General features: G+C 41.7%; 1 protein-coding gene across 1 annotated transcript in view; it reads left to right on the forward strand.

The window, feature by feature from the left end:
* Positions 1–1,373, forward strand: part of LOC103187373 — a 68,564-nt gene extending 67,191 nt beyond the window's left edge. Inside the window, exons 17-18 of the mRNA XM_042346876.1 lie at positions 371–481; positions 1,093–1,373. Coding sequence (XP_042202810.1) covers positions 371–481; positions 1,093–1,219 — 238 coding nt within the window. The 3' untranslated portion in view covers positions 1,220–1,373. The remainder of the gene's footprint in view (positions 1–370; positions 482–1,092) is intronic.
* The last annotated feature ends 14,941 nt before the right edge of the window (positions 1,374–16,314 follow it).

The following is a 16,314-nucleotide window of genomic DNA, read 5'->3' on the forward strand; positions in this document are numbered from 1 at the left end:
AAAACAATAATAAATTGGTCATTTTCAATCTACGACTGTTTGTGGGACATTGCTGTGCGCAATTGGCTGCCGCGTTCGCCCACAAATATACAGTCAATTCACTTTACAGTGTGTTCTGTGAAGCGCTTTGGGACGTCCTCCCGACGTGAAAAGCGCTATATCAAATGCAAGGATTATTATTATTATTAAACTCTGCTCAGCTTTGCTTTTGTGGATTTTCATGTGTGTAGAATGTCTTGGTCAGTTACTGGCTTGTATCTCACTGCTAGTTCTCTGTATCCATGTACATTTTTGGAGACTCTTGGAGAGCAAATGCAAAGTGAAAGACTATTTGGCATTAACACATTGTTATCATTTCCCCCAAAATTAGGATTTGTTTGCTCTCCACCTATTGCAACAGACACCTCACATGTGTGAAACTCAGTTTCTGCAAATATCTGACTGAAGACGTCATCAAAAAGCTGTGTAAAAACTGCAAACAGTAAGTTTGGGGTATCTCATCAAATTGGGGTTATTTTAAAACCATGGACGAAAGTTGGGAACTTGAGATATACTCATGGTTGAAAAATGCAACCTGACCTAATGTATAAACTCAATCATCAGTGTGATTTCTGATTCTCCCCCTTCACTCCCCCACCCCACACACCCTCCCCTGCCGGTATTTGTCATTCTTCTCTGTCAGGGATCTGATGCGTTTCAAAGCATTTCACCAGTAATGCCCGTCACGCCTAATGACTGATTTTGTAGACAAATACAGAAGTCATTAGATTGTCTAGCCCAGTGGTGGTCAATCTTTTTGGTTGACCAATCAAGTCAATTTTCGTAATTGAATAATTATTGGGTTGTGCCATGAATCAAGAAATATTCAAACAAGAAAAACCTGAAAACACACTTGAACACGGATTGAACACGGACTGACCTAGACTAATGCGAATGTTCATTGGGCCACTTCTTGGTGACCCGCAGGCTGTAGTTTGGCTGGCACTAGTCTAGCCTATGTTTTCTACTCTTCCCTGTAAGCTTCAGCTCATAACCGATATGCAGTATATATTAGTATATTGTACATATGCCCTTTTCTCCCCTTGTTTCTAGTCTGACGATGCTTCATCTGTACGGGTGTCGTTCCATCCATAACCTGAAGGCCATTCAAGATGTCAACAAACTTGTGAAGCTATTTCATGACCTTTCAGTCAGCACTCTCAAAACACAAGGTTGCTGAAAAGTTGGGTTCTGTGCAGGCGTATTAGTAAAATACCCACAACACTTTGATCTTCTGAACCTAGGACATGCATTAAGTGTTTACATCACAAATGGTTTGTTTCAAAAGTAAACATCCTATTTTACAAGTATTTTCAGTCTCAAATACTATGACCTATCACAGTACTTTCTGAAGAGATGTTGTTGTTGCTGGATAACTCTTGGACCATAAGGCCAATGTTATAACAGAAATGTTCCACAACAACAATAATAATAATAATCCTTGCATTTGATATAGTGCCTTATTACGTCGTTGAGATGTCTCAAAGCGCTTCACAGAAGATATTGTGAAGTGGATTGACTGGGGTAGCCAATTGCGCACAAATGCCCCACAAACAATGATGGATTGAGTGACCTGAATTTTGTTTTGAGATTTTTTTCTGGAAAGCGATCTGCCAATCAACCAAAAAATGGGTTCTTATTTACTGGGTAAACAGAGGTGTGTGGAGTAAGGAAACTTGCCTAAGGTTTCAGCGCCTTGGGACGTCCTCCCGACGTGAAAGGCGCTCTATAAATGGAATCTTGTTGTTGTTGTTGTTTCGCCCTGCACGTGAATTGCACCTGTGTCCTCTCGTTTGTGAGGCAAGTGCTCCAAACAATACTCTATGGGACTCCGTAGCTACAATGTGACATCAAGTGCTTTCAATAACAATCCTTTTACAGACAAACAATGAATCATTTTCATTGAATTTCAAATATAATTTCAAATCATACATAAGGATTATTATTCTTTATTTGGTAACCATGGATATTGTAGCTCTCAGATTGAGAGTCTTTTGTGTGCTTATCAAGATGAGACTTTATTGTTTTTTGCTTACAGGCTCCTAGTGTGTCTCCCACATCAGGTTTGAAACTGGCAAAACGCCGAGAAAGCTCCTACCTTTTTTTTTACTCTAAGCAATGAGTCTTAACCCCAATTAGAAAAGCAACACAATGGAACCAATGTCAATTTTTCCATTCCCCACACCATCCCTTCTACTATGACAGAGAATAACAATTCAATGACTGATTGGGTGAATCATGGACAGTTTTGTGCAGTACCTTCACATCCATAGAGAACCGGGATGAGATTGACCAAATGTTTTCGACCTGTCACCAGTTAAACTAACAGACAGACAAGATTTTCAACGTGTTAATCTGGGTTGGATTCGAACCCTGCTCCCAGCAAAATATTTAATTGTAGAAATGGTTATCATCATCGTATGTTCAGAGGTGTCTCACTGGGAGCTGCACTGTAGAAAATTGTACTTAAGGAAATTGTCAATTTTAAAAAATAATAGTTGTATTTGATATCTGACCTCAAAATGTCTCACCTATTTCATACAAGTAACTATTATATGGAAATAATAGAAGCTATTCAGCAACAGCAACAAGCCACAAACAGCAATATGAGAGGAATGAATTATTAGAATTTTTTGGAGGTGAATGTGAGTAAATGAAATGGTGGCCATGATGATCCTGGGAGAACTCCATGTGCTTCATTTAAACACTCCAAGATGCTGCCTCGTGTGAAGGGCACTGTGTAAATGCAAATGCAAGTTGTTGTTGTTGAACTAGTATCATGTGTCTATAAGATCCTTTTTAGGATTTATAAATGAAGTATGTAAGCTTGTATGTATAGACAAGTCCAGTCTGTTATTGTGGGTTTCATCTCACTAGGGTTGGGACAAATATAGGTAAGATTGATAGCATTCATTTAGACTGAGGAATGGCAGATGAATTTTAATGTAGATGAATGTAAGCGAGTACATATAGAAAAAAAATCCTGCAAGGAATTAATTTCATAATAAGAATAAGAATGCTTGCATTTGATATAGCGCCTTATCACATCGTTGAGACTTCTCAAAGCACTTCACAGAATATATTGTAAAGTGGATTGACTGTGTATTTTGTGGGCAAAATGGGGCAGCCAGTTGTAAACAGTAGCATCCCACAAACAGTCGTGATCTGAGTGACCAAATATTTTTTTTGAGGATAGACGGGGTGAGAGTAATGAAAGTTAGAGGATACAAAAATGGATTGATAAAAGAACATTTACAAACTTCAAGAGAGACTAGAGATTGGAAAATGCTGACTACCCATTCACAGGACATCGAGAGACAAATACAGTATATGCACTAATTGGGACCAGTCCCAATGTGGATATGCAAACTATGTGCATTACTGGTCATCACACAAGATGCAAATTGGTTAGTGTGCTGACGAAAAATATTCCATCAGAGGTTATGCTTTTACTATATCACAGTGTGCCAGCCCTTCTCTCCCTCTGCCTCTCTCACTCTGATTTTCTCTTTTTTCTCTTTCTCTGAGACTCTCTCACTTTTGATGTTCTATTCTTTTATGTCTGTGTCAGTCTCTAAATACTTAAAGTATTTAAGTCTCTAAATACTAAGTACTAAATACTTATCTCTCATTGCAAACAAAAACTTAGTCCTGCATATGCGTGTGAGGTTACTTGCAAATCATATCCCTGGTAACCTTGTGCATAACTAGATTATTTTGCTTTATTCTATTATCTGCATCTATTTACACATAATGGGGATAAGCGGGCCTGTGAATAATTGCCACGCAGATAACCAGCATAGTTGGTAAGTGAACAGACCCCCAGCAAAGACATTTAATCTGCCAATTAACTTCTTCCCTAAATAGCTGCTTAATGATTTGCTTAGAAAAGGGATTGAAGAGATTTAGGAGTAAGTAAAGACAGAGATTATCAGACGTTCTGTACAACACCATGGTCAGAAACCATGATTTCTGATTTTTGTTCATTATACTAAAACAAACCGATTACTTGCTAACATCAATTTGTTTCCAAGAAGACCTATACCTTGTCACTGCACAGGTTAAGATCCCCAACATGTGCTGTTTTCATGCTCCAGATAGATAGGTTTGACTTCTCAAGAGACACGCTCCTTTTCACACCATTTTCAGACAGGCTTATTTGCTCTTTCGTAGTGAATGGAATGGATTTTATGCTTCCAAATTGTTTCCATTCACATTTGTTCAGTGTTCTGAGAAAGCCAACTTTCTCCAGCTGACCATTAACAAGACAGAGGTCTTCCTGCTTGACTCATGCCCTTTTAATGTGAAAGGTGCTGTATACATGTAATTTGCTTTTGTTGTTGTTCATTTATTTTGCATTTTCTAAAAAAAGGGAAGAAAAAAATATTTTGAAAGAGGGTCAAAATTGCTTTTACAACAACACCAAAATTACATTTGTATAGCGCCTTTCATGTCAGGAGGACGTCCCAAGGTACTGGACAGATAGTGTTTTGGACACGAGCTGGGAGTCAGGATAGGGGAGAGTGGAGGGTGGAGGGGGAAGGAGCATGATTCGAGGCATGGTCGAATAGGAGGGTCTTAAGATGGGTCTTGAAGGAAGCAAGGGAAGGGGCAAGGTGGAGGATCTTCGGGATGGAGTTCCAGAGGGTGGGGGCAGAATGGCTGAAGGCTCACCTGCCAATGGTAGGACGGGCGAGGTAAGGTATGTGAAGCAGGCCTGAGCGCGCTGAGTGGAGGGAGTGGGCTGGTTGGTAGGGTATAAGGAGGTTACAGAGTTGGAGGGAGCAAGGCCATGGAGGGCTTTGAGGGTGAGGACCAGGATCTTGAACTATATTCTTTGTGTGATGGGAGGCCAGTAGATTCAGGTAAGGAGATGGGGGTGATAGGGTCATGGAGCCTGGTGTCGGGGAGGACACGGGCTGCAGAGTTCTGGATGATCTGCAGCCTATGGAGGGAGGCGTTGGGGAGGCCGACGAGCAAAGAGTTTGCATAGTCGAGCCTGAATGTTACAAATGCATATATGAGGGTTTTGGGTTGAGGCTGTCAATGAGGGTTTTAGAAGCAGAAGTATTTTTTCAGATTCACTTTACAGGATATCCATTTAACTAAGTTGTATGTTATATAGTGGCATGGAAAAGCTTTATTACACGGTATTCTGTACAACAACCAGTACTAGCCTGGCTCAGTTGGAAGCACTCTTGTCTCTAAACCAGAGATTGTAGTTCCAAGACCCACTTTGAGCTGCTAGTCTAGCCTGACACGACATTCCAATGCAGAGCACTATATTTTCAGAGGTGCCGTCCTTTGGATGGGATGCTGAAACGAGTTCTCGTTTCATTGTTACGGTGGACATTAAAGATCCCATTGCAAAAGGGAGTGTCTCCTGATTTCATGGCCAGGCAATCTCCAGATAAGATTTGGCCATTCATTTATGGGCTGTTTGGGGGAGCTTGCTGCGTGAAAAATACCAGTTGTGTAAATTGAATAGGTGAGAAGGAAACCAAGCTCTATGCAGAAAATCCATCCACTGCCATTCAATTATTTTAATGATGTGTGTTTACAATGGAAAATTCCCAAAAGCAGCACTTGCTGTCAAAACCTCTACCAAGTAACAAGAGCAATCTCACCTCTTTGTGTTTACAGTTTTTGAACTTTACTATCTTGTTGGGAACTATTAATACTTTAATTTAATCAATATTGTAATTTTTTTTGAAAATGTAACAGTGGTAACAGTTTGCAAGGTTGTGTTTTTAATGTAAATTTGCTCTGCATGATGTAAATGGCTTTAATCTCCACTTATATAGTTTCCACTGTACTCAGATTTGCAATGTGAATCTTGCAATTGATTATCAGCAGTCTTTAGTTTTGCAAAATGTTTCAATCTTCCACAATAATTTTATTTATGTTGCTTCTTATTTATGTCTAATAAGTGATCTTTCAAGAACAACAACAAAATTACATTTGTATAACACCTTTCACGTCGGGAGGACATCCCAAGGAGCTGGACAGACAGAGTTTTGGACCCGAGCCTGGCGTCGGGATCAGGGCAGGTGAAGATCAGGAGGAGAAGCAAGGAGATCGAAAGCACGGTTGAAGAGGAGGGCCTTGAGATGGGTCTTGAAGGAGGCAAGAGAGGGGGCGAGGTGAAGGGACTGCAGGATGGAGTTCCAGAGAGTGGTGCCAGAGTGGTAGAATGCCCGCCCGCCAATGGTGGGGCGAGCAAGGTAGGGGACGTGCAGCAGGCCGGAGCCCGCTGAGCAGGCAGAATGTTAGGGGGTTAGGAGGTCGCAGAGGTAGGGGGGAGTAAGGCCATGGAGGGCTTTGAAGGTGAGGACCAGGATCTTGAACTGTGTGATGGGAAGCCAGTGGAGTCGAGCGAGGATGGGACTGATAGGGTCACAGAGCCTGGTGCGGGAGAGGACACGGGCTGCAGAGTTCTGGTTGATCTGTGGCCTATGGAGGGAGGGGTTGGGGAGGCCGAAAAGCAATGAGTTTGCATAGTCCAGCCTCAATGTAATGAAAGCATGTATGAGAGTTTTGGCAGCCTGTGGTGTGAAACAGTGTCGGAGCCGGGCAATGTTGCGGAGGTGGGGGAAACCAGAGCGAGTCAGGGCGCAGATGTGGGGTAGAAAGGATAGTTGAGGGTCAAACAAGACGCCAAGGTTCCAGACTGGCTCAGCGAGGTGGAGTGTGCAACCATGGATGGTGATCCTACCAGCGCCTGAGGTGAGGAGGCGCTGATGGGAACCAATCAGGAGAGCCTCGGTCTTGTTGATGCTCAACTGAAGAAAATTAGCTCTCATCCAGGACTTGATGTCCAACAGACATTTTGCCAGAACAGCAGTGGTCTGGAGTCAAGGGTGGAGGCAGAGAGGTATAGTTGGGTGTCATCCGCATACATGTGGAAGTTGACACCATATCAGTGGATGATGTCACTGCTAAATTAATTAAGCTTATTTTAAAACCTGAAATTAGTCATGTAATAAACTAATATCCCATGGAAGGAGGGAAGTTAAAAGTGAGAAATTTGAGGCACATCAACCATATCTCGCCATGTGTCGACTGATGGAAACATCTCAGGAGATTCAATCACTTGACTATTGGAATTGAGACCAAAAGTTTCTGGGTCTAAATCCTGATACCCTCAGCCCTTTGCTCTTTTGAGGTTGGTAACATGATTACCATGTCTAAAAACTGTCTGGCTGAGAAAGGGGAAAACGTTAAACTGGGTAAAGCCAACAACAACGTGCATTTATATAGTGCCCCTCCTTCAGGGTAGCATCCCAGAGCCAGTCCAGCCCATCCTAATCAGTGATTTTTCATCATTGATGAACCCATTTAGTTCATCAATAAGACGAGGGAGGTGTAGCCTGACATCTACATTGGTGGAAACCCAGTGTGGCAAAGAAAATATTGTAGATCAAGCAATTTGCCTCTTACCCTTTTAAATGGATTGAGTGAATGTGTTAGCAATTAAGCACTGGACTAAGAGGCATTAGGTGTTGTGCTTTAAATTTTAATGCATTGAGAGATCCTTCCGAAGTGAAAGGCACTATACAAATTAAGTTGTTTAAATCACTTCCAAGTATTCGGGGTTCTATATGTAATAAATATTCACATGTATGGAGACTGTGCTCCCGGCACAATCAATCCAGCACTCTTGCTTTAATTATTTGTATTTATAACATGGTATTTGTTGAAGGGACCTGATATTTATTGTGGTATCTGAATATACTGGGGCCACACAGAGTACCTGAGCATTGGTATGCTTCCCCTCTTTGTCAATCTGTTACACTGAGCACTGAGGCGAGCAGATGAGTCCTCCCATCAGGATAGAGCCGCACACTGGCTCGTGCACAATAATAATAATATAATAATAATCCTTGCATTTGATATAGTGCCTTAGCATGTCTTTAAGAAGTTTCAAGCGCTTCACAGAATATACTGTAAAGTGAACTGTCTGTATATTTGGTGGGTGAAACTGGGCAGCCAATTGCACCCAACAGTGTCCCACAAACAGTCGTGGATTGATTGACCAAATTATTATTAGTTTTGTTTTTTAAGGTTTTATTACCCCAGAAAAGTGGTCCGCCAATCGACTAACAACCAGGTTCCTAATTACTGCTAGGTAAACCAAGGTGTGTGGAGTAAGAAAACTTGCCCAGTGTTTATGCGCTGCTGGGAATCAAATCCAGGTCCGCTCGCTTGCGAGGCAAGTGCTCCAACCATTAAGCTACAGGACTCCACAGTACTTGCATCAGTGTAATAACTGAGTGGTGATGAGTTGGCGAGCAGTTTGTGAAGTGTTGTGGCTGTCGATCTGTGAGAGAGAGGAAAAGACAAGAGTAACCTCCTCTCAAAATAAGTGTAAGTGTACTCCAGTGCACTCTATCTTCCCACCTTCAAAGGATTCCTTGTTAAAATGATAGTGTCTGCTAAATGCTACACTTTCATGCATTCTGTCATCAAAAGGAGCTGGTATTAAATGTACAGCCACTCACATGATGCTCTGCACCTTCAAATCTTATCTGTGTTACACTCTAACCTGCGTCATTTGGAATAACTTTCCTCTTTCTCACAGCCGCTTGAATGTAATCCGGTCACTGAAACCTGAGCCCTTGTTTCTGTTAATCGTAAATGCTCAACAGAGTGAAACGGGGAGCAAAAAGAAAAGAAGTGGGCAGATACAAGGCAACGACTGGGCTCTGGGGTCTGGGACATGATCAGAGGCTCTTGATCCAGTTACTGCATAATTTGGTGTGCTCTTCACTGCCAAATGTCCATATGTTACACATCCTATACTAACACTTGTAGTGACTCATGAATAAGTAGTAAATACTTTGCATTATTTAAATCACGGAGTTTTCTCTAGCAAACTACAAGGAATTCCCTTAACAACAGCCATCAATCAGCATATTGCAAATTTAACTCTTGAGTCCTGAGGTTCCTTTGTAAAGTTTAAAAGAAACCTAATTTGCTCCAAACAAAGGCATGCGGAGCACTCAGTGAGCAAACCCCACCACAGAATTCTGGCCACAGATAGTCCTCAAAGTGTTAGGATCATTATTAATAAGATGACAGGGTTAATACTGTGCAGCAGATGTTCGTAAAGTGCTGATCACAAAGAATTCCGATGGTTCCAGCTGGCACATAAGCTGCTATAGCAATGGCTGTAAAACAAGCCTTGAAACCATGGAAACAGAAAGCAAAAGTCACATCCTGGAGGTAAGGAACAGGGAAAAGCACGTCCTGTACACCGTCACGCACTGAAACTACCTCAAGACATTCCAGCAGTGCCCGCCAGTGGTCTTTTACCTGCAACCAGGGGGTGATTTAATGTTTTACAAAAACACTGTTGTTGTTCTTTAACGTGGCACTACTCTTAAAAAAAAGTCTGCAAAACATTGATCCATTTGTGGAATGAGAGTGGCCCAGGGGAGTCATTATTGCTCTTGCCTTTACAATGTCACAGGTGTATCGCAAGGCATTTTGACGTGATATGTGATTTTTACATGAAGTTATATTAAATCTGAGTTGTATTTGTCTGATCATAATTTACTTTGATGGTTTGTGTTAGTACAGAAAGAAAAAGTCTATTTGTCAGCCTGCTTTTCAGAAAGAGAATGCCCTGCCTTAATAACATAATAATGTTGGCATCTGATAAGCACCGTTCATGACAAGAGGAAGTCTCAAAGTGCTTCGCAGGATGTACTGTGAAGTGTACTGAGTGTGTCTATTGAAGGTAAACACAGCAACCAATTAGCACACAGCAATGTCCCACAAACAGCCATGAAATAAAATTTTAAAGAAAAGGGGCATTGGAGATTTTATTGATGAGCTTTGAACAGTCAAAGCAAATTTGTTTGCCCTACCAATGCATCATAAAGGTTGGAATACGACGAGAAAAACAGGTTTCATTCTCAACTCGTTTGAGACTTTGGGAGCTCAATGAACACAAGCCAATTCGATTCAAAACACTATAGTGCTGGGCTGATGCCTGACTTGACAAACCTTTATTGATTAGAGTTCCATGCTAGTGGAAATGTTTATAACTTAAATGTCTGTCTGACTTCCATTTATTCCTACATGTATAATTATAATTTTTACAACCTTATGCAGTGTGTCTATGTCAGATCGCAGATCGCTTTATACAGCTAACTGGGAGCTAGTTGGGGGGTAGTTGAAAGCACGATCATAAAAATCAGTCCCAAGGCAGTTTTGAATGGAGCGAGGTGTGAGAAGGAGGGACTTGGAGATGGAGTTCCAGAGAGTGTGGGGACAATAGTTGAAAGCTTGCCCGTGGCAGGTAGGGTGGATCGGACAGGGAAAATGAAGCCAGATTCGAAAGAGACTTGAAGGGCACATGTATGGTATTTCAGGTTACAGTTTAGAATTTCTAATTTCCATTTCAATGCAGCCTCTGTGAAGTCTTTCCACTTAGAAATGGGAGGGGACATGCCTTTGCATAATAAGCGAGGCTTGGTTTTACTCTTTTTTTGTTTGAATGAAAAATTATATCATTGTGCTTGCCATCAGAGATGTGCAGTTAGACCCCAGTGTGTTGAGTGCACCTGCCTTTGATGTTCACAGTGCTCTGTATTGTTTATTGTAGGAGCAAGATTCTAGTTTCAATCACCTGGGAAGAGTGGAAGAAACTTTAAAATATGTGAGTCTGCAAAATGTTTAAACATCTCATTCTGCTGACTGCTATTTCACTTTACTTTCCACTCCAGAATCAATTGTTAAGGGATAAATTCACCAAGAGCAAAATTAAAATCCTCTGAGAAATCGAGAATTAAAACTATTCATCGTTTTATGTTACAGTATTTTGCAAATTATATTTTTAGATTGACAGTTATTATTCTTTAAAGTGTTGAACCTTATGTGTTGCTCCTGGTTACCTGGCTGAAAATAACCTCAAGATAAAATTGGTCATTCAAGACATGGCTCTTTGTGGGACATTGCTTTCAAACACACAGTCACCTCACTTTACAGCAAATTATCTGTGAAGCACTTTGAGGTCTTTTGATGTTATAGACGCTATATGAAATGCAAGGATTATTTATTTATGTTAATAATGTTTTGTTTGCTTTAATAATATCCCGAGGAAGTTAATAAGTGGCTGACTCCTAACTGTTACTTAGTATGTCAATAAGGATATTAACTTTCTCCTTCCTCTTTTTAAGCTCAAAAGCAACTCCAATACCTGGATACCTAAATTGCCAATTAGAACTTATTTGATAATTACCCGCATCGATTGGCTACACACTCAGGAATGTGCAGCCAACTATAACTGTATCCAAAATACTCATGCAGTGCCTAGTTGCATTGCAAAGAGAGTACTGGAGCAGAATGCAAGATCTCCTAGGAAGAACAAACCAAGTGATAATATTAGGATTATTCGGCTGATCAGCCTAGTCTGCTAGTGATACAATGATGAACTGAGGGACGAAGGGTTCACTAGAAATTTTAGGCATGAGTCAAACTCATGTCTTCCTTTCACTTGTACTTTGAGTTGTGTGGAGTATAAACACCGGCATGGTTGGGCCGAGTGGTGTGTTTCTGTGCTGCACGTACATTCTTTGTAAATCTTTGTACTTGCACAGAGATGACAGCCTCTATTGTCTATTGCAGATATAGCTGTACTGAGATAGCAGTGGTGCCAATGGTGGGAAAGCAGAAATTGATCAGAAGGCAGTTTGAGGTGTATAAAGCAAACGTGGGAGGCACCGCACATACTGCATGTGATAATTGTCACTTGCAACGCTTCTTCATCAGAAATGTTTTTTTAAAAAAAGATTAAAATCAAAAGTTTAAAAAGCTGATCCAGTAGTTGACAGTAAAGGATCATTCCTAATTAAAATGTGTAGTGGTGATTTTGATTCTGAAAGAGTGTGAACTGAACCGTTCACCAGAAGTTAAGAATGTTGGGGAGAGGGAGGGGGGTCGTGGGGGTTGGGGTGTTCAACCCTAAACTTGTCAAGACAGATTTTAATATACGATTTTGCTTGCCTCCTGTTGAATATCATATACTGCATTCCTTCCGCATTTCTCCTCATGATGTTTCAGTAGTCTCTATTATTGCAATGTTAGGATCAGCTGCGTTAGACGGTTCTTTCCCTGAACCTGTTGGAAGTCTAAGACCTAAATGAAAAGTGTTCCTTTTAAATACAAACAATATCACTGTGGGGATTGTAGACTGGTTCCAATGATGTTTTTCTGGGCAGTTTTGTCCCCCCTCACATCTGCTGGAGGTGTAAACTCAAAATAACAATAAACAAAATCAGTGAAGTATTTATAGAAACAATAATCAGTTGTAGGCTAAGCACTAGCTAAACCAATGAAGCATTAAGCACATTAACTTGCAGAACTACATTTACTTTCTCTCTTGAGTTTCACTGCTTATCCAATGCTGTTAACCCTCCCACCCCATACCTGTGCACTGCACACACCTCCGGAACTACACAAAAAAACTTTAGTACAGTTTCAAAAGTTCCTGGCCGGTTCCCCAGAAGCTGTCAGTCATGGCACACTATGTTACAGAGTACATCGTTGAATGTAGCAAAAAGTATTTGTACCCAAGTAAAGGAACATTTTGAACGGGACAACAAGAACTGTTATAGAAGAATACTAACGACTAAATTATAGATAAAGTAACAGTAGAGTGAATGAAGGGAATCTCGATTGTAACACAAAGTGGTTGAAGTGTACGTTAAATCAGCAGTTGAAAAATAACATGTCAGGTAGGACCCTTGATCAGAACTGAAATTATTCAACTGGAGAAGCCCGTGTATCGCATACTGGGGCGTATTTAATGTTGATTTGCTCAGTGTACTTTGTTCCCTGCTCTTTTGCAAATCAGACTGCTTGCTTTCTATATTTGCAAATGGAAATTGGAATTATCACTTCAACTCCTGATTTTGAATATCCCCATTGAGGAGGTAGGTAGCACCAGAACCCTTTCTGCCTCAGCTCACTTTTTACATCAGAGCTTCTGAAACACCCTCCCAATTTCTTCATGAAATATTTCCTTCCTCTGTGACAGAAAAGGCTCTTGATGGTATCTACCTAAGTTCACAGGCTTCTACTCTCACCACTTCTCCCCTCCCTACTGAAAAAGAACATTTTTTGTCTCACCATCTTCCTAACCGCCAGATTGTCTAATTCTATTTAAACCACCTGCAGCAGCATCCCAACATTCTGCACATCTACTTGTCACGCACAGGAATTATTGTAAAGTGTATTGAATGTACATTTTGTCGGCAGAAACCTATATTTGTGCTTGTTTTCACAAGTATAAAGGAGGATTCCCCATGAGCAGTAAGTGCAGCCTATGAAATGCTGCAAATTCTGCCTGTGATCTTTGTATGTGATTTTTCTATTGGTGCACATCTGACTCCTACCTGAGTCACACCTAGCCATTAACAGTCATTTTCAAGCTTTTTCAGCAATTTCTTTTTGAAGTCTTTGATTTTGTGGGCTGGTGTGACTCGCCCTCCTTCGTGTGCTTCCAGCCCTCTTGTTCCAGTTCTGAAGAGTCTCTCCCGAAACATTAATCTTTCAGATACTGACTGATCTGCTATACATTTCCAGCAATTTCTGTTTTTATAACTGAATGAAGCAGAGTCCAACTTTCTGTCAAGGTTATGACCTTATTTGTGTTCTATGGCTCAATAGCAGGAAACCACACACAGTAAACCTTACACCCCAGCCCGGGGTGAAATATCTGTGAGGAGAGGTATTTATGACAATGGTGGACAAATAGGAAGAATAAAAAAAGTCTTGGTTTTATTGTGTTATTATTATTGTGCCTTCTTGTCCTTGAACCTTCACCTCTACATTAAAATTGACCTTAAAAGATGGGCCAGGACTGAACTGAATCTGTTCTCATGGAAATTAACTCACAGCTGCACCGGAAAGCTGGCAGTTAGTATAATAATAATAATAATAATAATAATGCTTGCATTTGGTTTAGCGGATTTTGCATCATCAAGATTTCTCAAAGTGCTTCACAGGATATACTGTAAAGTGAATTGACTGTATATTTGTGGGTGAATCGCAGCAGCCAATTGCGCACAACAGTGACCCACAAACAGTTGTAGAAGTGACCAATTTATTATTGTTTTTTTTCTTGAGGGATTATTATCAGACGTGTGGAGTAAGGAAATTTGCCCAAGGTTTCACCCTGCCAGGAATTGAACCCAGGAATCCTGCTTGCGAGGCGAGTGCTCTTACCACTGAGCTACAGGACTCATAGTATTCTGATGAGATCAACTGGGCTAAAGAGCTTTCTTCATATGTACTTTATGTCATTTTGTAATCTTGTGAAGTACAAAAAATAGCTGTGATTTTAAGTTCATTATGACATATTTCAGAACCTATTATGACAGGCCATTTGACCCAATGGTGTTGTGCTGGTGTTCATACTCCTCATGAGCCTTCAAGCATCCTAATCCCCTCTCCATCATCAATGCAATGAGTTTGGTCAAAGTGACAAATGACATTCTGTTCATCTGCGACCAGGGCTCCCTCTGCCTCTTCATCCTCCTTGACCTCTCTGCTGCCTTTGACACCGTTGACCTCTCTATCCTCATTCACCGCCTCTCCTCTCACCTCAACCTTCACGGCTCTGTCCTTGACTGGTTCAGATCCTACCTCTCACACCGTCTCGTGATGTTCCTCAGGGCTCTGTCCTTGGTCCCCTCCTCTTCAGTATCTATATGCTCCCTCTTGGTGACATCATCCGCAGACATGGGGTCAACTTCCACATGTATGCAGATGACACCCAACTCTACCTCTCTGTCTCCATCCTTGACTCCAGGACCACTGCTGTCCTGACAGAATGTCTGTCAGACATCAAGTCCTGGATGAGAGCTAACTTTCTTCAGTTGAGTATCAGCAAGACCGAGGCCCTCCTGATTGGCTCCTGTCAGTGCCTCCTCATCCCATAGTTGCACACTCCACCTTGCTAAGCCAGTCTGGAACCTTGGCATCTTGTTTGACCCTCAACTATCCTTCCTACACCACATCTGCACCATGACTTGCTCTGCCTTCCCCCACCTCCACAATATTGCCCGGCTCCTCCACTGTCTCACACCACAGACTGCCGAAACCCTCATTACATCAAGGCTTGTCAGCCTCCCCAACTCCTCCCTCCATTAGCTGCAGATCATCCGGAACTCTGCAGCCCGTGTCCTCTCCCGCTCCATGATCCTATCAAGCTCATCCTCGCCCGACTCCACTGGCTTCCCATCACGCAGAGGATACAGTTCAAGATCCTGGTCCTCACCTTCAAAGCCCTCCATGGTCTTGATCCCCCCTACCTCTGCGACCTCCTAACCCCCTACCATTCTGCTCACTCCCTCCGCTCAGCGGCTCTGGCCTGCTTCACGCCCACCACCTCGCCCCACTATTGGCGGGTGGGCCTTCTGCCATTCTGCCCCCATTCTCTGGAACTCTATCCCGCAATCCCTCCACCATGACTCCTTCCTTGCCTCCTTCAATACCCGTCTCAAGTCCCTCCTCTCCGACTGCTATTGATCTCCCTACTGGGAAGGTATTTTCAATAAAAAAAATTCTCTCCATGTATTTTATATTAAAGGTATATTTCTTTAACCTCTACTTTCCTGGTGAAAGAGAGCCGTATTTTAAAGCAGTTTTAGCAGCCGGAGACAGGAATTGCTTAAAGAGAGGCAGAGTTTATGTCAGTTATAGAGTTCCATCAATGATTAGCTCCAATGGGCAGCACTGATCCGCAACCTCAATGCTAATCTGGACCCATAAGTCCTTTTCAAATTCAGATGATTAGCTATCTACCAGCATCCTGACCTAAAAGCCAGGCTTTTGCGTAGGTTGGGGGGAATGCATCAAATTATCAGTCGTTGGCAGCAGTTTTGTCACTCCAATGCTTTGGGAATAGGTAATATACAATATAGGTAAGAAAAGAACTGTCACGATTCTGTTGGCAACACACAAAAAGAAAGTGGAATTTTACATCCCACATGAGGGAGTGGTCCAAAAAAATGTCAAGTTAATTTATAAGAGGAATGAAACAGTTTGTGAACATGGGTGAATTCACAACACTGTCAGGTTTCTGTGGGTAAACTGCTTTGCTGGTGAAGTTGTGACTTCACCTCTGACATAAGTCACCTATAATAATAATAATCCTTGCATTTGATATAGCGCTTTTCACGTCGGGAGGACGTCCCAAAGCGCTTCACAGAACACACTAAAGTGAATTGACTGTATATTTGTGGGCGAACACGGCAGCCAATT

The sequence above is a fragment of the Callorhinchus milii genome, unplaced genomic scaffold, assembly GCF_018977255.1.
Source record: "Callorhinchus milii isolate IMCB2004 unplaced genomic scaffold, IMCB_Cmil_1.0 Scaffold1, whole genome shotgun sequence".
NCBI classification, from domain to species: Eukaryota; Metazoa; Chordata; class Chondrichthyes; order Chimaeriformes; family Callorhinchidae; genus Callorhinchus; species Callorhinchus milii.